Source organism: Neopsephotus bourkii, unplaced genomic scaffold (assembly GCF_033783945.1).
Source record: "Neopsephotus bourkii isolate Nb327-2 ecotype Australia unplaced genomic scaffold, CSIRO-AGI_Nbou_v1 NB_1049, whole genome shotgun sequence".
Lineage (NCBI taxonomy): Eukaryota > Metazoa > Chordata > Aves > Psittaciformes > Psittacidae > Neopsephotus > Neopsephotus bourkii.
In genome coordinates this window covers 378,910-404,188 of record NW_026901538.1, presented here as the reverse complement: position 1 = coordinate 404,188, position 25,279 = coordinate 378,910, and the positions used below count along the sequence as shown (strand labels likewise).

Here is a 25,279-nt window from a genome sequence, read left to right as displayed (position 1 = left end):
TTTGATGCTTCCCATTTTTAATTCCTGTTTATGGTTGCCAAAATTCTTCAAATGTTGTGCACATTTCAGGGTTAACTTTATTATGGAGTAGAAAGCTGAAAAGATTGCAAACATTTTGAATACATTTAATGACAATAAGAAATTTGCAGTATTTATTTATACTGGCATTTTTGGTCAGGTTTTGTTGCAGTTCTGTGCTTTGGAACTGGAGCTGAACCTTGGCAGAAGATAAACTTTGTATTAGTGCTGAATCTTTCTCTAGTTCTGTCAAAGTCTGAAACAATAAACCTTTGAAAACTGCCCTGATATTTGCTAAAGTGCAGTGCTTAAATTTTAAAGATTTGGTTGTACAGAGTATGTTCTGACCCCTTAACAGGTTGCTCTGACCTGACAGGGCACATGAACAGTAACCGATCATACTTTCAACAGCCCAGGGATTCAAGACAGGTCTGTCCAGCTTTGGCTCTGAAAGCAGCTCTTTTGCCTGAAACTCATCTGCCACTTGCCACTCTTGGCTGCCAGTTCAACTTCTTCTGAGCTCCAAACAGTACCTCACAGCATCTACACAGCATAAAAATTTGTCCCAAGGGACAACAGCTGGGTGAAAAAAAAGCAGAACCAAAACCAAACGCAAAGAAACAAAAAAGAGGAGACAAGTGAAAGTCTAGCTGGCAGAGAATCAGAAGATGTAGAAGAAGAAAGCACCTTCAAGACAGACCCAAAAAAGCCACTTGACTTCAGAGCCAGGAAAGTTGATAATTCTGAGACACGGCCCAAAGGGAAGACAAGACTAGTAGTATAGTAAGGATGAGAAATGAGTAAGGAAGAGAAACAGGAATTTTCACTCATTAGGTTAGGATACACAACAGATGACAGGCTAAAAGAAACATAACTGTTTTCTTGCTTTAACTATTCCGTTCTGATAATTCTGCCATTTCTCTCCTGCAAAAAAATATTTGAATATACACACTTTTAATAGCATTCTGTTTTCTGAACCCTGTGCAGACAAAGGTACTGTGCAGTCAATCTTAAAACAGCTTAGTAGTATTGGCTTGGCTTTGCAAGCGAGCGAGCAAGCGAAGATCTGGGAAATAACTTGACCATGTCAGTTAAACCTCAGGTGTAAAGGGTGGGGCCAGGTCTGTGCAAGCTGTTCTTCACCTAAAAAATCCACTGCACAGGCTGGAAGGGCTTACTCTCACCTGTCTGTATGGACAGGCAAGGGTCAAAACCGTAGGTGACAAGGTGCATGGGAAGCTGCAAGATCCAATGCTGCATGCGGGCGGACCAGCGCATGGGCAAGAGAGGCAGCTAAGCCAGCTAAGCATCTAAGACCAACACACTCTCAAAATTATTTACTTAGAATTATCTACCAAAGAACTCATGCAATTCTTTCTGAAGCTTTTGATAGGCAATTATTTCTGCTTATAGGTATTTGAATATTTCTTAAGAAATTAATTTCTTATGAAACAGAGACTGTAAACATGGGATAGTGGCAACAAGAAAGGTCTGAAAGGAAAACAGGGTAGGGCTGGTTTTCACTGTAGGTAGTGCTTACAGTGAAGTGTCACACAGAACTCTGAAGACACCTAATGGTGACTCTAAGAACAGCTACAAAAAAAACAACCTGTTTTTTCCAAGCTTGTTGAAAGTCATACAGATTAAGTGAAAAAAAACCAAACTGTAAATACATTTACATCATACTTCATCCAAACATTAATACAGTGGTATCCCTCAGCTCACCTCCAAGAGCAGCAAAACTTGGATCAACATGTAAAGGATTCCAATCCCCACTCAGCCGATATAAGGCAGCCTGCAGAAACAGAGAAATAAAAATGAGAGGCTAGCTGTGTTTAGCAGAAATAAGAAGGAATCACTCAAAAAATAAGGACAGACCAACGAACATCACAATTTACTAGCCCTTAGATAACTTACCCTAAACCAAAGCAGGTAAAATAGAAATTAAACGTTATTGTGTAGACAAACTGCCAAAACTCCAGGGAAATGTGCCAAGAACTGTGTGTGGGCTTCGTATATAAGAAAATAATACAACTGCTTAGGAGTTAAAAATCACCTACTCTGCTGGCATCCAAATCCAGCTTCACTAAAATTTGGCAACAGCAAAGTACCGCATTTTCTAGAATTTGCCTATAGGTTCTTTAGCTTGAAAGGTAATTTAAAGGAGTCTTTTTCAATGACAGATCCATCCATGGTTTAAATAAAAAAATAACAAAACTTTTCTTTTTTTTTTTTAAACAAACATGCAACCATCTTTTTTCAACATGTGATTCACCTTACAGAAATCAGAAATATCCCTTTGCAAAGTAATGTGATTGATCAATATACTTCTCTCTTAGCAGCTTCATGGGTAGCCGGTCCCAGTATTACAAACAAACAAACAAGAGGACTTTTGCTTCATGTTAAGTATTCTGTTTCACTAGTAAAAAGTAGAGAAATACAACTTCAGCATCTTGTATGTACTGTGAATGTGAATAAATCTGAGAAATCATGAAGATCATGGCTACTGTACTTCAGTTTTCTTTCTCTGTGTGATGCTAACTTTTTCATTATCAAATTACATTTGCTGTACACTAGACAAGAGACCACTGGTGTGGCAAGCCACCCTGTGCTTGTCTTTCTTGACTAAAAGCTTATTCATCAGATTCCAGTGAAATCCAGTGAATAAATGATTGTAGAGAATTCCTAAAAGTACAGAGAAAATCAGTACACATTACTAACACTAGTGAAGATTTAAAGAATTTAGTATTTTTGCATGATGGCATATATAAATTGAATATGAATTTAACCAAAATGAACTTTTAAACCCTTAGTTTAATTGAGTACATTACCGGCCTTTGGAACCACTTATCACTAAACATTTTCTTCCAGGATTTCAGACTGGGATTGTAAATTATTTTTTATTCTTTTTGAATCACTTTTCCTTTTGAAAAGATGGCATCACTAGATCTGAAATTTGTAAGTGTAATTCTACTTTCACCCAAAACCTTTTTTTTTAATTATCTTCCAATTGAACCTATACATTCTTAGGAAAATTAAATGACTTTTTAACCAATTTAAAATTCTTAGGTCTTACATTCATTCTTCCATTAATTTTAACTATTACAAAAGCTGTCTGCAGGCTATTTTCACAAAGGAGCTGTTGCAATAACTTTTAACTCAAACTAAATATCATTTAGTTTAGTACTGAAAAATTTTTATTTCTGTATAACAAAAAAAGGCACATTTCTGTTTTAAGCTCAAATTTCAAATCTAGCTGTTGCTTACTAACTAGCCACTTCTTTGGAAGACAATACTATCAAATGCTTTTCTAAATTACTATAGTAAAAAATACTTGTCATTTATTGCTAACAAAATAAACATAGCATTCAGGAAATTACTAAGCTCAGATAACTAAATGTGATCAATGTATTTAACTAAATGTCTGATATTTGAATATGGGAGACAGTACTTCTCTTTTTGTACTTTCAATACTTAAGAGTGGCACTGGTCACAGCTCGAAAACACGTAGGCTAAACTGAATAAGCAGTTACACAGCACATTATTTCAGATTCAGTGCAGCCAAGTCAGGTTTGCCTACAAGCTTCTTTTCATTTACCACAGTCTTTGGTATTATTTCATTATATACATTGCATTTTCACATGAGAACAGAACTGTTTCAAAGCCTCACTGGCTCTACTTTCTATATTCCTTGAATAATGACATTTCCTGAAGTCCCAAGTGATAGCATTAAATACAAAAAAAAACCCAAAATTTATATATATTTTTTTTTTAAAGAGATGCATCCTTAGAGGTTGACAAGAGTCAACTGATGTGAGATTGTCCTGGATTCAGCAGTAGCAGTCACTTTTCCCCTTCTTAGTAGCTGATGCAGTGCTGTGTTTTTGACTTTCAGCCTGGGAACAATGCTGATAACACCAATGTTTTTAGTTGTTGCTAAGTAATGTTTACTCTGACCAAGGACTTTCTGAGTCTCATGCTCTGCCAGGGAGGAGGGGAAGCTGTGGGGAAGCAGAGACAGGACACCTGACCCAAACTAGCCAAAGGGGTATTCCATACCTGGGCACGTCATGCCCAGTATATAAACCAGGGGGAGCTACCCCAAAGGTGTAGATAGCTGCTCACGTCTGGCTGGGTATCAGTTGGCAGGTGGTGAGCAGTTGTATTCTCTTATCATTATTATTATTGGTGGTAGCAGTAGTGGTTCGTGGTTACTGGACTGTTCTTATCTCAACCTGTGGGAGTTACATTCTTTCCATTCTCCTCCCCCTTCCTCTGGGAGCAGGGGGAGAAAGGAGCAGGGAGAGTGAGTGAGCAGTTCTGTGGGTCTGAGTTACCAGCTGGGATTAAACCATGACAGAGTTCTTAGACTGAAGTCAATCATAATGTGGTTAGAGTGTTTTGCAATTAATAACACAAACTGTCAAGTCTCATTTCCTAACAATTTAGGAATTCTGCCAGACCACAAAAGAAAAGGCAAGATCAAATCTGTCCGTGCCAATTTTTCAGTTTTGCCTATGGACTGCAATAAAGGTCAGTAGTAAAGCTAATAAAATAGGAAGCCAACTATCCATATATTTCCCCTTCTAATGGGGGACAAAAGAGCTCTTTTTAAGCTAAGCCCAAGAGTTTATCAAGTATTTGTATATATATATATAAATAGGTGTGTGTATATGTATGTGTGTATACTTTACCCTATTTAAGTAAAAGCAAGCAGTCAAGCAATCTTGTGAAGAAAAAAACAGCCACAAATCTCATCTACACATTTCAATGAGCTCTGGTTTACATTAAGGACAATTAATGTATCCAGTTAAATTGGCAGTGCTGATGCTTCAAAGGCTCAAATATAGCACAGTACTTAAGTAATTCACTGTAGTTAAAATTAAGCAGCTACCCTTTGACTATCTGAAAACCCCATTTGTTATATCTTCTTTTTTAATCATTGATTTCTGTGAGGATAAGGAGACATATTAGGAAAAAGTGGTAAAAACACATAGAAAGATACAAGGTTTTATCTGTTCCTCCAGCAACTAATTTTCTCAAAGATGACATGGAAAATAAACAAAACAGGCAGTTTAAGTTGTTCATAAGGATTTTCAGTGCCTAAACACACTTTGTGGAAATCTGGATCACACATGATTCTATTTTTTAACAAGACTGTAATTAAAAACCACAAGTGTATAGTTTCCTGAATTGCCTCAGGTTTGAAATAATAGAACCTTAGTGGTCTGGACTACACAAACACTGCATGTTTCCCTACATACCACTGACTCCCTCAGGAGTAAGAATTACTACAATCTTCAATTAAAATACCTTCACATACACAGATATAAAACAGCACTACATCTTTTCTCCTTCCATACCCCACACTATTCATCTCTTTACTGGTTATCCCTACCACATGTTTTTTCAAATCAAAATCAACATTTATATGCTGGCATTGGCTTCACAGAACATTAGTCGTTCTTAGCAACACAGCAAATGTACATATAGCCTTTCTTTTAACAGTGCCTCTCTTAGTCACTTAGGTTTAGCGAACTTCAGGTGGAGTAACAATGTCTGTATCCTTTACTAAGACATGCACAGACAAGTAGGAAACAAACTCTTGGTAATGAAGAGTTAAACAAAATGAGTGCCAGACTAGTATTTTTTAATTCTTTTACCATATTACCGCACAAAATTCTAGTATAATCCAAGACTTCAACTATTTTTCAAAATTGCCATGATCAGAAAATGATATATTGATTTTCTCAACAGGAATAAATATGGAGGGGTAAGGGATTGTTTGTAAATATTGAAATTAGCATCACAACATCTAACAAACTTTTCATTACTATTACAAATACTCACTATACAATTTCAAGGGTTCTGAAAGTATCACCTCTGCACACTGAAATCTCCAGACAAATTGGGAAAACATTATCAAATCCTTGCAATGGCCTCACATCCATTTGCTTTGCTTGTAACACCCTTTGTTGTTAAGCACTTTTTTTTCTGGCATGCTGTCTGTATCTGTGAACCTACTGCAGCACTTCCATTTTCTCTATCAGGAAACAAATTATTTATGCTGCAAACAGAAAAAAAAAATCACCTGAGGCTCTCACTCAGGAGGCTCTCTTGTGCTATTCTCTGAAGTTAATTTAAATTCACATGTTTTCAGGGAATGATGTACTACAGTCTTTACAGAGGACATTAAAACCTCCCATTTGTCCTGTAACTGTATTTTCCCCACTCCACATGTAGATGTTGTCATCACCTTCTCTCTCATGACTATATTGCACTTATTAAAAAAACAATCTTAACACAAAACACTGACCTTCTTATAATATTTTTCTTCTAATCTGTTTAAAATAAGCATAAAATCTCTCCAGGGAAATAACCAACTGTTTTTCCCACATAATGTTAACAGTTACTTATTATATCTATACATACAGAATCCTAGAATCATCCAATAGTTAGGTTGAGAAAAACCTTTCTGATCATCAAGTCCAACCATAAACCTAGCACTGCCAAATCCACCGTTAACCCACAGATTCACAGAATAGTTTCGAGTTGGAAGGGATCTGCCAAGGTCATCTGGTCCAACTGCCTTGCTATGAGCAGGGACATGGAACTGTTAACAGGTTGCACAGAACCATATTCAGTTTGGCCTTGAATCCCCTAATGCAACATCTACACGTGTCTTTTAAATACCTTCAGAGATGATGACTCCACTACTTCCCTGACCAACCTGTTCCAATGCTTGAAAACCCTTTTGGCGAAGAAATTTTTCCTAAAATCCAATCTAAACCTGCCCGTTACAACTTGAGATCATTTCTTCTCATCCTATTACTTGTTACTTGGAGGAAGAGATCAACACCCACCTCACTTAAAACCTCCTCTCACGTTGTTGTAAAGAGCCATAAAGTTTCTCCTGAGCCTTCTCTTCTCCAGACTAAACACCCCCAGTTCCCTCAGCCGTTCCTCATCAGCCTTGTGCTCCAGGCCCTTCTCCATCTTCACTACCCTTCCCTGGACCCACTCCAGCACCTCAGTGTCTCTCTTGCAGTGAGGGGCCCTGAACTGAAGACAGGATTCTAGGTGTAGCCTCACCAGTGCTGAGTACAGGGGGATGATCACTGCCCTGGCCCTGCTGGCCACACTATTGCTGATACAGGCCAGGATGCTGTTTGTCTTCTTGGCTGCCTGGGCACAAGTTCGCTCATGTTCAGCTCCGTCAATTAGCATCACCAGGTCCTTTTCCACTGAGCAGCCTTCCAGACACTCTTCTCCAAGCCTGTACCGTTGCACAGGGCTGTTGTGGCCCAGGGGCAGGACCTTGCCCTTGTGGAAGGTCACACTATTGGCCTTGGCACATTGATCCAGCCTGTCTAGACCCCACTGCAGAACCTTCCTATTCTCCAGGAGATCAACACTCCTGCCCAATTGGTGTCATGTGCAACCATACTGAGGGTGCACTCAATCCCCTCTTTATCAATCCAGACCACTGATAAAGATTCTAAACAGAATCGGCCTCAGTACTGAGACCTGGGGAACATCACTTGTGATTGCCTGCCAAATGAAATTAACTCCGTTCACCACCATTCTTTGGGCTCTGCCATCCACTCGGTGAACAGTACACCTATTATAGCTATGAGCAGCCAATTTCTCCAGGATAACACTGTGTGAAAAATGGTATCAAAAGCTTTATGAAGTATATGTAGACAGCATGCACTTTAGCAGGTCACCTGGTCATACCAGGAGACTGGGTTGGTCAAGCAGGACCTGCCTTTCATAAACCTGTGCTGACTGGCCCTGATCACTTGGTTGTGCTGCTTGATGTCACTCAAGATGATCTACTTCACAGCTTTCCCCAGCACCAAGGTCAGACTGACAGGCCTGTAGTTCCCCAGATTCCTCTTGTAGATGGGCACCACATTTGCTAACTTCCAGTCGGCTGAGACCTCCCTGGTGAGAACTGCTGATAAATGATAGAGTGGCTCAGTGAGCACATCAACCAGCTCTCTCAGTATCCCAGGGTCAAACCTAGCCAGCCCCATAGACTTGTACGCGTCTATGTGGTGTAGCAGGTCTCTGACCATTTCCCTTGGATTATGGGGGCTTAATTCTACACCCCATCCATGTCTTCCAGAGAACAACGGGTCTTATTATTAAAGACTGAGGCAAAGAAGCCATTAAGTTCCTCAGTCTTTTCCACTATGTTTCCCCTGCATCCAATAAAGTGTAGAGATTTACAGAAACATCTTCTATTGTCTTTTACAGCAGTAGGCAGATTAAGTTCTAGTTGGGGTTTGTCCCTGTTAATTTTCTCTCTGTATAACCTCATGACAGTTCAGTGGTGGACTTGGCACAGTAACAGACTTGATGATCTTAAAGGTCTTTTCCAACCTAGCTAATTCTATCATTAAGCTTCAGACAATCAAAGCATGCCCTAACATACAGGGCTACCCCACCACCTCTCCTTCCTTGCCTACCTGTTTTAAAGAGTTTATAACCATCCACTGCAGCACTGTTAGTTGTGCGAGTCATCCCAGCATGCTTCTGTGATGGTAACTACATCATAGTTTTCCTGTTACACAATGGCTTCCAGCTCCTCCTGTTCGGTGCCCATGCTGGGTGCATTGGTGTAGATGCACTTCAGCTGGGCTACTGATCGCACAACTTCTTTTGGGAGAGAAGCCCTGTTCCTACACGACCATTTTCAGGGGCTTCTGTGATTTCTAACACATGAATAACTCTTGTATCTTTGCTGCTGCATGGGTCTCCATCATGTACCTCCACTGAGATTGCAGACCAAAAGTCCTCGCTACGCACACTGTCCCTCAAACATCAGTGTGCTGCCCCTAGGCTTATCTCTAGCGAGGCTGGTTTTACCCCTTTTCCCCTTCAAATCTAGTTTAAAGCTTTTTTTAATGAGCCCTGCAAACTCCTGTGTGAAGATCCTTCTCCTCCTTTCAAATAGGTGTACCATGCCTGTTGCAAGCAGGCCTAGTGTTGTGTAAAGCACTCCCTGATCAAAACCTCCAATATTCTGCTAATGACACCAGGCTCAAAGCCAGCTATTGATCTACTGGCTCTTCCTGTTTCTTCCCTCATCATTGCCCATGTTCTTTGAAAAGAGACACAAATATTTACATAAGCTTAAAAAGAAAACACAAATGAAACCTGTGTAGAATAAAAGGTGAATTTCCATAGAGAAGTATCAACATCCCAATTACACAGAATCTTGTCTTATCACACCATCCTCAAAGTAGAGTACTGACTAATAGTACTGAACCCATTGGCAAGAGGCAGAAAACATTTTACAGTAGGTTTTAGTTTTATAATTCATTAGGTTATGAAATGTTTGGCATGCATCCCTTTCCTCCCTCTGGTTTGAAAACTAGCAGGACTAAGGTAGCCTGGTGGTACTAAAGCACTGTAACTACGTTAAAAATTCCCTACAGGGCTGAAATTGAATGATTGACTTCTTGCTAAATGGCTAATAGTCAAACACCCCCTAAACTTCTTGATCTTTTGTCAAAAGGTTTATTTTACTAAAAAGATTTACGGCAGTGTATCTAGTAAAGCACAGCTCAGGTTACAGAGAGAGAACAAGCTATAAAAATACCACAGCATAGGCACGTCCCTGCAAGGAAAAAATGTCAGCTAGTTCTTGGTGAAAAAATTAATGAACACAGAAGAAATATTTTATGTCCTTCTTCAGCAGGATGCACATTTTAAGCCTTAAAGCCTTTTTAAAAGGTCAGATACTTCTAAATTTTTTTTAACCATTTTTCATCTTTAAACAGCTTACACCATCGTACCGCAACTCATTCATAAGCCCTGGTTAGTGTTTAAAAAACTTCTTAGAAATGGGCACAGATTTTAAAAGGATAAATATTTATTAAACTATCTGCTACTCATCTTTGACCACTAACCAAAAGGATTAGTTTTTTTATGTAAGTGACTATTGTTCTGTAAATGATCACTGGCATAACACGATCATTTTTCACAGAACTGTAGGTGGCTGTACCCTTTATTCTGCTAAACACATGATTAAGGGCAAAAATGGTTATTAGCTCTCTGTTCCCAGTATCCTCCTCACTGTCTGAATGCACATAAAGAACATTCTTTGTCTTGGAAAAAATTTAACCCGGTGTATATGAGTTAGAAGTAAATATAACTTTCAAGATAACTACAGCCATTGACTTCTGTAAAAGACAGGAGCCATCACCAAACATTTTTAAAATATGCACGATGCGTACCTTAAGCATACCTTGCCTATCAGGAAGGTTACTACCTGATTATCCTATGACAAGTTATGGAGGAAAACGCTAATTATGAAGAGCAGTTTAACCACATAACTGTGGTTAACGTAAAAACTGAGTGGGGAATGTCACAACTGTCATTGGAAATTAACAGAGTTCAAGTTAACTCAAACGCCATCTGCAAATTGACTCTTTCAATCTGTCTCATACCCTATACTAATTCAATAGCCAAATGGCAACAGTCATTTCTGCCAGCACCTTTTTCATTTAAACACTTAAGGAAAAAAAAAAATCATAAACTTCAATGTAATTTCTGTGCCAGCTTACATTTTTGAAAAGGATTTTAGGCAGTTATGTGACACACAAATGTAAAATCTAGGTAACATTTCTCCAAATGTCACTTGAAAGTCTGTATTCCTGCCCATAAAGTTCCCAAGTTCTACACATCCCCCCTCCTGTACACAGGCACCATCACTTAAGCACAGATGTTACTAAATAATTTGGCAGATAAGCCTTCTTGCGATTCTCAAAGTTTGCTGGCTGTGGCTCCTGCAAGATCTAATTGGAGAAGAATTCTCCTGTCAGAGTAGATCTTAAAAACTGTGGTGGCTACTGTGTCACTTCCTTTATTTCCAAAAAAATCAATTTTTGTAGTAGCAAAGTGTCCCAACTTCTGCATTACATGGCTACTACCATCTTCTTTTGTCTCATGAACTTAGCCCTTTATACACACTAACAATTCTAGACATAAGAGTTTAAGGCTTAGAAGCTAAGATTAGTGCATGAACAAGGGGATCAAAAATGGCATCAGAACGTTGATGGATCTGGAATCAATTCTGATATAATCACCCAGAGGAGAATCTGAGCTAGGGTTCCAACACTGAAAGTAAATTAATAAGCCATTATAGTTGTTGTATCTTATCTAATAAAGAGCCAGTTGCTAGAGTGTACCTTCCTCTACATTTAAATACCTCAAGAACAAAGTGCTCTTTCAACCTTCCCTTCTCCTTGCTCAACTTGTCACCTTTCAGTGAAGCCTATTCAGAAGAATTAGACACCTGTACCTCCTAGACCTATGCTGTGAATTTTAGGATGCAGGCAAGTACATCAGTGATAGAAACCAAAATGCTGATCTAAGGTGTCTTTCCTGATTTAAGTGGGTAGGGCTAACTTGGACTTCAAGCACATAAATCAGCTGGATCAGACTTAAGTTTTACTCTGTATATAAATAGAGGCTAAGCAGACATCACAATGCCTGCATTTCAGCTGATGCTCAACATTTTAAATGCATCTCCAAAAGCTACAGCCTCCAGCCATACCTGAGTTGCTTTTGAAAATATTGCTGAGTGTCTTAATACTGGTAGCTCCAGACTTCCAGACTTACTTGTCTGACACCTGCATATGTTTACCTTCAGAGGCGCTTATATGTATTTCCTTGGGTTTTTGCCTATGACGCCTGTGAACCAGTGGGACTGTGGCCAGATGGACAGTATTTCAGGTTTCCCGGACTACTACTACATTACAGAAATTTATCTTTTTCAAAACTGTGACTTTTAAGCACTTGAATTTTTTTTTGTGTGTTTGCTTGCATCATTTGTTATACATTTCGTAGATTTTGAACCTCTCAATCACAACAGAATATAAACATTCATTCCTCCTTCGATGTATAATTTTGCAATCAACAATTATAAAATTGCATAAGCCTTACAAAAAGAATGTTTTAGTACATTGAACACACTGTCATAACTCAATACATAAATATATATGCACACATATATAGATACACACACCAAATATTCATAAATAAATACCTGAGGTATACAATAAAATTTTAACTATTAGTGAACATCATACAAGACTCTTTTGTCCAAACAAAACAAACATTTCCACACCAAGAGCATACAAAAGTTTACCTGATCAGCTGTTGTTTCATCAAGAATGACAGCATCAGGGGGTCTCTTGGGAGGATTCACTGTTACCTAAAGCAAAAGTAGTAGTATTATTCTTTCACTGCAAAAATCTTTTATCCATGCCCATGAAAGAAGACATCAGGTATGTATAAAAACAAACAGCACTTTAAACGCTGCTAAGGTTCCTCCTATCTTTTCTATATTTACAGGAAAACAGAAAAAGATTATTAGGCCTGGAAAAGTCTTTTATCAAGGTTAGCTTTACAAAGATTAGCAGATTTTATACTAAGATCTGGCTAACAGTTACATGTTGTAGCTGATCAGTTTGATTACATATATTCCAAATGACTCATAAAAGCTTAAGCAGGAATTATTCACTCAGAAAAAATAACTGTCTCATAAAACATCAGTGTTTTGGAACACAAAGATTAAAATGAAGCTTTTAAAATAATACTTTAAAAAATGCAATGGAGTACAAAATTATTTACTACCTCACTCATGGACAATATCACTTTTGGCCTTCAAGAGTTTCCAGTTCTCTGTTTTGCACATTTTTCTTTTGGTTTGGGTTCAGAATATTTTTTTCTTTTTTTTTTTTTTTTTAGGGGGTTTATTGGTTGGGTTTTTTTGGCCATTGCATGCTGCATATTAAGCTCCACATTACTGTAAAAAACCCATTCCTTGTGCCATCCACAGCCTCATCCTTCAGTTTCTAAGATACAAACTTTACCAACTGAATGACAGAGAACATCCTAGATCATGATAAACACTGTCATGGCTTAAACACAAAGAACACCATAACCAATTAAAATCTATTAAAGTACCTGAAATCTTTTCTGCTCTCCTTCCTGGGTTTTCAAAATAATCAAACAAACAAAAAGGCCAAAGAAAAGAGCTGGGATAAGCTCTAAAAAGGAAGAAACTTGATTTTCACTTGTAATGGTTCTACTTAATCTTAGTTTGCCTAAGCTCTTTACCAAACAAAAGAGACATCAAAAGAAACTAAGTGCTGTGTAGTTTCACATCTAATAACAGCAAAAGCTCTTTCTTGTTTATTAACAGCAAGGCAAAGCCACCCCCTGAGCAGAAGACTTGGTAACATCACTTCTACTGTTGTCACTAGAGAACCACAATGGACCTACACATTAATCAGTTTCATAACTACCTAACACGCTTTAAAAACAAGTACAGCTTGAAAATCCATTTCCAGTTGGTTAACAGAAATTCAAGCTGACCTACTGAGCCATCCAGATGCTAAAATTAATGAATAATTAAAGAAACCCTTCTGCCAGTAATGCATGAAAACCCCAATCAAGACGAGAGACATGACTTAGACAGCATGTTGCTCATCATAGAGCTCAATTTGGAAATTTGTTCTTACTTTGCAGCTGTAACGTGTCAAGTGACAAAAAGTCGCATTATACAATATGTCTGATTAGCTTGGGATTTCTCTGTGGCACAGAAGGATGTTAAAGTCTTATGACTGGGAAAGTTTGCGAAGATGAAGGAGGAATATTTGTTTACAACTGGCCTCTGGCATGCAGAGGCCTCTGCTGAATTTTTCTGTCACTGTACATGTATGTCTTAACTAGACTACATTTTGTTTTCCTCTATCACAGGCAGAACTGCTGCCTGAAACAGGTTATTTGTCATATTTTAAAATGTAAAATTACTGATATAGTATTCTCATACTTCACTATACATAGTGAAGAAGTTGCAGTTGACTAAAGTGCAGTGTTTAACCAAAAAACGTCAAAGCACTACACTGGACTCAGTGATGCCACTGCTTTAGATTAGAAACACTTCCTGTGAACCGCTGGTTTGGCCTTTTTTTTTTACATGTACTACTGTAAAATCTAACTACAGAAGAATTAAGGGTTCCAGCAAAGATCTTTATACACCGTCTGAAATAACATTCTGCAATTTTTTTATACTGCACAGAGGCTTTTCCCATTTCTGTTTGAAGCAGCATGCATTTCAAGATCTGATCTGTAAAGTTACATAGGGGAAAACTTCTATGTGACTGATAGAGATTTAAGTAAAAAAGCTTGTAAGTTTATATCCAAAAATCCCATAAAAAATCCTACAGAACATTACCTACAGTATTACAGATATGTTACTTCATGTATCTGGACATACACACTAGGTGTTCATGTGACACTGCCTGTCATTTGCTAACTTCCTCCCAAAATGCAGGAGTTCTATTTCACTGGAAGTAAGAAGCCATAATGCTTCTCTTTTCCTCTTTATGCTTTCCAAACCTCTTTCTTGCAAACACATAGATTTATGAAGAGCTACACCTAGAGATCTCTCCTAGAAATTACAAGCTCAAATCTAACATCACACATCTGAGTACTTCTCAGCTTTTTACTATGCTAGCCTTTTCACTAGAGCAAAACCCTACAACATTAACGTATTATTATAATTATTGGCACAAACTTAACACATGAAAAACAAGTTACTAAACATTCACATAAAATTATCACTAGTATCAATTTATTCTTAAACATAAACAGCCCCCCAATCCCTTAAACATAAGCAAAGAAAATGTCTGAGGTGGAGCAGCAGAACACATCATAATGCTAATCTGATGACACACATATTCTCAACTAAAGTTGAGATGTAAGCACTGAGACAGAAACTGAAAAGTGATCATGTCAAAAGAGACAAGACAGGTTTAAATCAGGACTCTGCTGAGTGACCATTCAACAACCCAGCAGTACACCCCTACACAAAGTACCTAAAATCTCAACCTGTTTGTCACTCTACTTGTTGTCCATGATCAAACACGTCCAGCCAAAAAATCTGCTCCTCAAGCTACATATGAGAGTTAAAGCTTCACAAATCTATTTGAGAAAACCAAGACTTAAAAATAAAAGCTAATTTTCTGTTCTTGCTCTGATCTAAAAGGTCTCTAAAAATGTTTCACATCAGAAGTAGAATGAGGAAATAAAATCTTTCTAAGAAATCAGGAACTTTGCTCATGCACATTAATGGAGAGCATGATTTGGAGTAACTAACTAAATAAAAATCTAAACATGAAAGGTTTCATTTGTTTGCAAAGCTTGTATTTGGGTTTCATAAAACAAAGAGTAAGACTCTTGCTATAGCATCTTCCATCTGATATAAAGAAGTAGGATTTTAATGAATTTGGCACAGCCCAAAATACAACATGGAACAGACCTAGCTCATGAAGGAAAGAAGGAGGCCGTTAACCCGCGAAGCTGGGAATTAGTGACCAAAAAAAAAAAAACAACAAAAAAAGGAGGAAAAGGACAACTAAAAGCAAGGGGCTTCCTCCTAAATCTGCTGTCCCCACGCAGAACCACTTTGCTGTCCTGCAGGGGGCTAATGAGGAAACACACGCCAGAAACAACTGCCTGATGCACTGGTAAAGAAGATCTCTACTGGTGCTGCCAGGAAAATGCGGTGGGTCGTAGTAGTAAGGGACTCTACTTTGAAAGGGACAGAAGCACTCGTATGTTGGGCTGACCCGGTCTCAAGGGAGGTGTGTTGCCTACCAGAGGCATGGATAAGGGATGTGGCAGAGAGGCTGCCTGCTCTAGTTACTAGAGCAGGCAGCCTCTCTGCCACGAACTATTACCCACTTCTGGTGATACATGTGGGTGCTAGGGATATAGATAGTTGTAGCCTGGGGAGCATAAAGAAGGACTACATAGCCCTGAGAGAGGTGGTTAAGGGCTCTGGAGCTCAGATTGTCTTTTTGTCAATTCTCCAGGATACGGGGAGGACCTAAAAAAAGCTAGGAGGATTAGCCAGGTTAATAAATGGTTCAAAGGGTGGTGTCATAGTCAGGGGTTTGGGTGTCTTGAACATGGGACCCAAGTTTGTAGACCAGGTCTAGCGGGGGCTGGTGGAGCTGGTCTTGATAAAGAAGGGAAAGATCAGTTTTGGTAGGAGGCTTGCCAGGCTGGTCAAGGAGGCTTTAAACTAGGTGTGTTGGGGGAGGGGGGCATCATTCCGTCCCAACACTCCCAGTCAGTTGCCAGCACCTATAATAAACGCTCAGAGCAATGTAGATATATTCCAGCCGCTCCAGCCAATGAGCCGGCTTCATTTGGAGCTCAGCTCAGGTGCCTCTATACAAATGCCCGTAGCATGGGGAACAAACAAGAGTTGTGTGAAAGTCTATGGGGGTATGACATAATAGTCATCACAGAAACATGGTGGGATGGATCCTATGACTGAAGTGTTGGAATGGAAGGTTACAGACTCTTTAGAAAAGACAGGCCTGGCAGGCGTGGAGGGGGAGTTGTCCTTTATATTAGGGATAGGGTGGAGTGTATCGAGCTCTGTCTGGGGACTGGTGAGCAGTTAACAGAGAGTTTGTGGGTCAGGATTAAAGGGAAAACAGTGATGGAAGACATACTGTGGGGATCTGTTACAGACCACCTGATCAAGAGGAATCTGCGGATGAAGCACTCCATAGGCAGATAGGAAAAGCCTCACGCTCACAGGCCCTCGTTCTCATGGGTGACTTCAACCACCCTGATATCTGTTGGAGGGACGGTACGGCCCAGCACAAGCAATCCAGGAGGTTCCTCGATTGTGTGGAAGACAACTTCCTTCTGCAAGTAATAGAGGAGCCAACAAGGAGAGGTGCCATACTTGACCTCGTGCTCACGAACAGGGAGGGGCTTGTTGGAAATGTGATGCTCCAGGGCAGCCTTGGATGCAGCGACCACGAGAGGGTCAAACTTGAGATCCTCAGGACATTGAGAAGAGCCTGCAGCAAGCTCACTGCCCTGGACTTCAAAAGATCAGACTTTGGCCTCTTTAGGAACCTGCTTAGTAAGGTTCCATGGGATATAGCCCTAGAGGGCAGGGGGGCCCAAGACTCTAGGTTGATATTCAAGGATCACCTACTGCAAGTTCAGGAGTGTTGCATCCCAAGTAGAAGGAGGTGCAGCAGGAGGGCCAGGAGACCTCCTTGAATGGATAAGGAGCTGCTGAGGAAAATTCAAATGAAAAAAGAGTCTTATAAAAGGTGGAAGCAAGGACAGGTGGCCTGGGAAGAGTACAGGGATGTTGTCTGGGTAGCTAGAGACCAGGTTAGGAAAGCTATGGCCCAGTTAGAATTAAACTTGGCTAGGGATATTAAGGATAACAGGAAGGCATTCTACAGGTACATAGCAAATAAAAAACAGATTAGGGAGAATGTAGGCCCCCTCAGGAAGCTCTCAGGAGAACTAGCTACACAGGATTTGGAGAAGGCTGAGGTTCTGAATGACTTCTTTGCCTTGGTCTTCTCTGGCAAAGGCTCTGACCACACCACCCAAGTGTTGGAAAGGCAGATGCAGGGACTGTGAGAATGAAGACCTTGGGCCCACTGGAGGAGAGGAATTGGTTCGAGACCGTCTTAAAAATCTGAACGTGCACAAGTCCATGGGTCCTGATGGAGCAGGTGAATGAAGTTGCTAAGCCGCTGGCCATCATATTTGAAAAATCATGGCAGTCAGGTGAAGTTCCCGATGACTGGAAAAAGGGAAATATAACCCCCATTTTCAAGAAGGGGGAAATGGATGACCCAGGGAATTACAGACTAGTCAGTCTCACATCTGTGCCTGGCAAAATCTTGGAGCAGATTCTCCTGGAAGGCATGCTAAGGCATGTTGATGAAAATCAACAAGGTGCTTGGTGACAGCCAGCATGGCTTCATTAAGGGGAAATCCTGCCTGACCAATTTGGTGGCCTTCTATGATGGGGCTACAGAACTGATGGACAGCGGTAGAGCAGCTGATGTCATCTACCTGGACTTGTGCGAAGCGTTTGATACTGTCCCACACGACATCCTTGTCTCGAAATTGGAGAGACATCAATTTGATGGATGGACCATTTGGTGGATAAAGAACTGGCTGGATGGCCACACACAAAGAGTTGTGGTCAATGGCTCAATGTCCAGCTGGAGACCAGTTACGAGTGTTGCCCCTCAGGGATCGGTGTTGGGACAAGTCTTGTTCAACATCTTTTGCTGCTGACACGGACAGTGGGATTGAGCGCGCCCTCAGCAAGTTTGCCGATGACACCAAGCTGTGTGGTTCGGTTGATATGTTGGAGGGAAGGAATGCCATCCAGAGGGACCTTGACACGCTTGTGAGGTGGGCTGATGCCAACCTCATGAAGTTTAACCATGCCAAGTGCAAGGTCCTACACCTGGGTCGGAGCAATCCCAGGCACAGCTACAGGTTGGGCAGAGAAGAGATTCAGAGCAGCCCTGTGGAGAAGGACTTTGATGTGCTGGTCTGTGAGAAAATGAACATGAGCCGGCAGCGTGCGCTTGCAGCCCAGAAAGCCAACTGTATCCTAGGCTGCATCAAAAGGAGTGTGACCAGCAGGTCGAAGGAGGTGATCCTGCCCCTCTACTCTGCTCTCGTGAGACCTCACTTGGAGTATTGTGTGCAGTTCTGGTGTCCTCAGCGTAAAAAGGACATGGAACTGTTGGAACAAGTCCAGAGAAGGGCCATGAGGATGATCGGGGGACTGGAGCACCTCCCGTATGAAGACAGGCTGAGAAAATTGGGGCTGTTCAGCCTGGAGAAGAGAAGGCTGCGTGGAGACCTCGTAGCAACCTTCCAGTATCTGAAGGGGGCCTCTATAGGGATGCTGCGGAGGGACTCTTCATTAGGGACTGCAGTGACAGGACAAGGGGTAACGGGTTAAAACTTAAACAGGGGAAGTTTAGGTTGGATATAAGGAGGAAATTCTTTCCTGTTAGGGTGGTGAGGCATTGGAATAGGTTGCCCAAGGAGGTTGTGAATGCTCCATCCCTGGCAGTGCTCAAGACCATGCTGGACGAGGCCTTTGGTGATATGGTTTAGTGTGAGGTGTCCCTGCCCATGGCAGGAGGGTTGGAACTTGATGATCTTAAGGTCCTTTCCAACCGTAACTATTCTATGATTCTATGATTTTACCACTTCTATTGAGTTAATTAGGTCAAACTATAGCCTGCTACCCTGGTGGCTTCAAAAGACCCTTCTATAAGATGTAATACAAATCCTCTAGAGGAGCACGCTGGTGACATCATAATGCGCTTTATATGAATTTTACTTTTATTTTAACTTCAGACATCATTTTCTACTTCCAAGTCCACAGAATTTAGATTCTAAACATCTTCCAGAGAATCTCCTTTTCTGTCTTCCATTAGGATATTCCTTATCTATAATTTCAAGTATTTAAATGTAGGAGTACCTCATCAGCTGAACATTTAGCAATTCATTTTTCTCGCGAGTTGTCAAAACAAAGCCACTGGTTTCCTAGGCCCTTAACAGTACCTTTTCACTCAGGGTCTTCAGTGAACAGAAGAGTTTAAATTCCATTTGAGGTTGTAGATCCACACTGCCAGCTAATCCTTCCTAGCTGATATAGCAAGTGCTCTTTCTAGTGCTGACAGAAGTTTTTATGTGTTTGTGGGGATTTGGTAGGTTGGTTTTTCAGGGTTGTTTTTGTTGTTGTTGTTTCGGGGTGTTTTTTTCTTTTATATGAATTTGCATGAATTTACCTTGGCCTTTTCTGATGTTCGTTTTCCACCAAATCCTCCAGATCCAACGAAAAACAAAGAGAACTGATTATAACACACTAGGTCCTTTCCACAATAGGTATTTACTGAAAGACAGCAAAAGAAGGAGGTCATATATTACCTTCCATCTCCTTTTTCATATAGCTAGCATGTGTTGTTACAAGAGAAAAGTTCAGCTCCAAACATAACAATGCTTATTTGAACAACTGAAGGGACAATGCTCACACTCTCATGTCTCCCTGCTGCAAGTCACTTCCTGACTAGTGACAACTAATTATCTGTTTCAAATGACATTATCATGAATTTTATCTCTATGAAAGCATCAAAATTAAAAAATGAACTGTCAAAATGTTGACGACACTAAAGGTACCAAAAATACGTCACAACAGAGTGCTGAAGCTAGTATTTCAGCATCTCACACTACATTAGAATTTAATTAAATATGATAGAGCTGTGCCATAAAGTATAACGCATCAGAAGCTATTAACAATCCCTAGCATGTGAAGCACATAACCAATTCATACAAAAAATGGTACTAGTAACTTGTATGAAAAAAAGCTTAGGAGTAAGCTTCAGCTTAAGGTCACCTGTTCCTTTTCTTGAAGAACTTCTTACACCGAATCAAGGTTCAGATGTAATTTCTAGTTCATGCCTATTCCACTCCCTTACACCTTTAGACTAAAATTTACAATATTGTTAATAACGTTCACTTCCATCTCTGGGAGAAACTGAAAAACCACTAAGACTTTGCTCACAAAAACAACTTTTGTCTGTTGCAGAAACAGACAGGCTTAATGTTAGCCCAGTATGAAAGCAAAACACAGCTAGGGGAAACACAGGGACAGTGAAGACCTTTTTGAAATTTCATCTGTACACTGAAGGAATAAAAGCTCAACAGCATTTATAGATTCACTGCCTATTAAACTACTCTTGCAGTCTAATTCCCTCAGAAACCATACAATACACCAAAATTCTGAAAATCACAACAACTTCTGGAGATAATGTGATCTCTTAACTCAGATACAAGAGAAATGAAATGGGGTTTTGTTTAGAAAAGAATAATGTAGGCTCAAGAAAAGAATGCAGGACATGCTTTTAAAGATGGCTGCTTTGCAGATGAGTCTAAACAATATACACCTATGACTAACTAGCCTTTGCAAAACCACGCCACAAAACACACATACATGCATACACAATCCCTTGCTGAAGAGTGGCAGAATCTAAAAAGACTGCCTTCAGATAGGACTAACTGTTATTACTAAAGAATTCTGTTCAGATTGCATAGTGCACTACTCTGCCTGCACAGAAAAGAAACCAAACTTTCTCTGATTTTTTTTCCAAGTGTTCTTATTTCAGTACATTAACTGCCCAAGAACAATTACATTATATATTTACACAGCTATTGCTAATAAGCTAATTTCTCAGCTCTCATCGAGACTTAATAAGCTAACAGTCCTCACTCTGGAAAGGCTGGCAATTATTGGTACAGCTAGTTAAAAACCGAGCCTGTCAAATTTTAATGCACTCTCCTCCAAAATTACAAATTTCTTACCATCTATAAGTAAGACTGCTCCTGATCCTTTGTCAAGAATATCAGCAATGGTTGAAACTGAAGTTAGCTGCCCTGTAAAAAAAGAACATCATCTACATGTAAGGTTTTCCTCTGGGAATGAAGTCCACATATCACTCTTTACGTTTCCTTACTAAAATAGTAAGGAAATAGTAGTCATAGTATTTGTGAGCAAAATGATTAGAATTAAAGTGCCTGAGAATCTTTGCAAGTGCTGGTTTGCAGATGTGAGGAATTTTATTTATTTAAGTTTGGGGAGGAAGGGTTAATAGAATCTTGCTACAGTTTAGGTATTCAGAGCTAAACACAAATCACATTTCAGACTCAAATACATCTCTAACTTCAAATTTAGCTCAACTCACTTAAGGACTGTTCACAGATTTCAAGAGGGATGAGACAACTACAGTTCTATAGAAGAGAAGCTCAGCTCAGGGCACAGGTCTGCAGGTTTCTGAAGTTTGTGTCTAAAGAGGCTATTGCTCTAGAGGGGCACATAAGCATATAAGTTTACATAAGCAACCTATGGAATAGAAAAAAAAAAAGGCTTTATGAAGTCATGGCAATCCGTTACTGATTAGCAGACCTTTGTGAAGTTAACACAACTTTCACACATATTTTTGTTTCAATGAGAAATTATGCCATTTAGGTGTAGTTGCAAGACTCTCTTCTCCCTTCTACAGTCTGGAAGAGTTAGTTTTTAAAACTACTAACGAAGAAAAATGGACATATGTATCCATATCTTCTATGCATCTAAGAAGCACCTCTCAAAGTGTTGCAAACTCAGAAAAAGAGCTTGCTGCTGCATTAACTAATTATCTTGAGAATTATGACAAATCTCATCGAGATGTCCATTCCTCCTTTACATACATCTTCTTATCCACTTATAGGCGCACAGATGCAATCAATATTTTTAGGTAAACATCCCAAAAGTTCTGTGATACAACCTTATAGAAAGAATTATAGTTTTGCTAGTTAGTACCAAATTATATGTAATACACCACCAATTAGTGAATTTGGTTATTATATCAAAGATCAAAGATTAGGTATGATTTTACAAATTATCATATAGAAAAGCAACACCTGATCACAAGAATGCAGTTTCAGAATTCCCTCTTTAATGCAACAGGTTGCCTCTCTTTTCCCCCACCCCCTGTAAAAACAATGTGTAAAAAATCCAGTTGGAAAGAGAGCTTCCCTATTACCATTTATAGCACGGCTAGAGAAACTTTTGACTTACTGGAAATCAAATCTGCAATATAAAAGGACTAACCTGAGGTTGGTAATGGTTTATAAAGTTCCAGATAGTGCTCACCATGCAGCATCTATGTAAAAAAGGCAGTGCTATAATAACAAATCAGTACATTCTATTGCTTCCTCCATTGCAGTTGCAAGGAAATATAGTCATTTCAGAAAAAGTTCAGAACAAACAAACAAAAAATGCAAGGTTTTTTTTTTGTTTTGTTTTTCCAGTTTCACCTCCAACAGAAAATATTTTCAAAGAAAGTGTTAAACTTTCATGGTTTAATAAAAGCATAGTGAACATAAATTAACAAAAAATTGATCACTCATAACATCCCAGGAAGACACAGTTTACACAAGTAAGGAAATTAGTATTTTCTTAGAACATAAGAATATAAAACACTGAATTTTTCTAATCTACAATAAAGGGAATTTACTAATATTACAAACATATGAATTAAAATCACCTTATAGTTATCTAAAACACAAACAAAACTAGATACTTAACTCTTCCATACCTTAGCAAGATCAATATTTAGTCCTGGAAGGGAAGGAATACCATCAAACATTGAAGTCTGAGCAGGAATTACTCCAAAGCTAGGTAAACAGCAGAACTCTTCACTTCCTTCAAAGAGAAATTTTAGATGATCTGGATCCTTAGTTGACATTCCCACACCAAGGGCATACAGAATAGGCTCTAAGTGAGTATATTTGTACACGTTGGTAGCCAATTCCCGGCCAACAATGCTTGTCTGGAAATTAAGTCAGGATAAAATAAAGCTTCGTAATACTTAACACTGCACTTGCATTCTTTGTATAATTCTCATACCAAACAAAACTCATATTTGAGCATTTTCTTTATAGTCACATGTAAACATAAAGTATGAGTAATAAAGGCATCATAAAATATTAATGTATTTGTTGCAGTACAAGCAAACAATGTCATTCACTGTATCTTACTGCAAGCAATTTACTTCAAGTAATATAACTTCACATATCTCCACTCCCAGCAATGCTTAACAATTTTTCTAAAACAAACCATGTAATAAGATTGAAATGAGGAAAACTTATCTGTCTATAGAGAAGGAGCCAGAGCAAAGCCACATTGCCCAACAAGACCCATACCCTGCTCATTTTCTGAACAATACCCCAACTGTAAAGGCTTACAGAACTTGCAAGCACACGCATTCTACATTATTAAGTCTATTTAGCCTCAAGTTTTCCCATCATCAATAAGATAAAGAGTGTAGTCAGAAATGCTTCTTATTCTGCTTCCTCACTCAGCTTAAAACCGAACTTTCTGCAGACAGCAAGCCAGAGTAGAAAGTTGATCAGAAACATGAGTCTCTTTGTTCAAGGCTTTCACCTAACTTTTGAGTGCATCTGGTACAGAGCTACTTACTGTGTCAACAGATGAAGAGACCACTGATCCAGAGCTTGTTGAATTCATAGTAACATTCCCTTGGGACTCTATCTGACTAAGAGCATCACTCAATACACTTATGGACTCTAGAGAAAGGAATTGAAAAAAATACCACTTACAAATAGCTGCAAATGAGACACTCCAGTTAGACACACAACAAACATGCCACAAAATGAGATACAGCCTGGTACTTCAGTAAATATACAGCTGCAAGTTGAGGATAATTCTGCATTTTATAGGCATCAATACCTGACAAGTGATTTCTATATACGTTCTGTCAGTTCTGCACCCAGCAGTCAACCATGACACCTACATAATTCAAGTGCCTGAAACACAACTGGTGCTGTACACCACCATTCACACCAAGAAGAATATATCAGGAAATATTTTTATTCCCTGAAGTTAAGGATAAGTTTGAACTGTCTCAGAAATAAACATCTGAAAATTGCTACTGCCTTACTTATCTGAAAATGATTTGCAAAATAAGTAACAGGTCTCAACTCCTAGTGGTTACCTTCTTTCCCAAGTCACATAACAAATAAATAGAAAAATGAATAAATAGATTAAGTCTGAGGCTTGAACAATGCCAAGATTACGAACAAGACGATGCATGGCAGAGATAAAGAACTCAGCTATGGTAAATCAGGCCATCAAGAACAGCTTGCTCCTTGAAACTCAATATGGCTAAAATAAACATTAAACATTTGCGTGTTAGGAAGACTGTCCTGGGTTCAGTAGTAGCAGTCATTTTTCTCCTTCTTAGTAGCTGGTGCAGTGCTGTGGTTTTGACTTTTGGCCCGAGAACAGCACTGATAACAGCAGTGTTTTTAGTTGTTGCTAAGTGATATTTACTCTACCTAGGACTTTCTGAGTCTCATGCTCTGCCAGGGAGGAGGGGAAGCTGGGAGGAAGTAGAGACAGGACACCTGACCCAAACCAGCCAAACAGGTATTCCGTACCACAGCACATCATGCCGAGTATATAAACTGAGGGCAGTTACCTGGAAGGGTCAGATCACTGCTCAGTTGGGCTGTGTATCAGTTGGCAGGTGGTGAGCAGTTGTATTCTCTTCCCTTGTTATTTCCCTTATCATTATTATCATTGGTGGTAGCAGTAGTGGTTTTGTGTTATACCTTAGTTACTGGACTGCTCTTATCTCAACCTGTGGGAGGATACATTCTTTCGATTCTCCTCCCCACCCCTCAAGAAGCAGGGGGAGGAAAAGGGGGGGAGTGAGCGAGGACTGCATGGCTGATTTACGACTGAGCTTAAACCACGACAAAAGACTCAAACAGCAAGTGGTGACCCAGAGCTGAACACAGTACTCCAGAC

General features: G+C 39.5%; 1 protein-coding gene across 2 annotated transcripts in view; it reads right to left on the bottom strand.

The window, feature by feature from the left end:
* Positions 1 to 25,279, bottom strand: part of HSD17B4 (hydroxysteroid 17-beta dehydrogenase 4) — a 62,211-nt gene that overhangs the window by 16,099 nt on the left and 20,833 nt on the right. For both annotated transcript variants that reach the window (XM_061361036.1, XM_061361037.1), the window contains exons 12-18: positions 23,927 to 24,033; positions 23,043 to 23,276; positions 22,556 to 22,607; positions 21,268 to 21,339; positions 19,698 to 19,801; positions 12,182 to 12,247; positions 1,744 to 1,813 (exon numbers count right to left, since the gene is read on the bottom strand). In XM_061361036.1, coding sequence (XP_061217020.1) covers positions 1,744 to 1,813; positions 12,182 to 12,247; positions 19,698 to 19,801; positions 21,268 to 21,339; positions 22,556 to 22,607; positions 23,043 to 23,276; positions 23,927 to 24,033 — 705 coding nt within the window. The remainder of the gene's footprint in view (positions 1 to 1,743; positions 1,814 to 12,181; positions 12,248 to 19,697; positions 19,802 to 21,267; positions 21,340 to 22,555; positions 22,608 to 23,042; positions 23,277 to 23,926; positions 24,034 to 25,279) is intronic.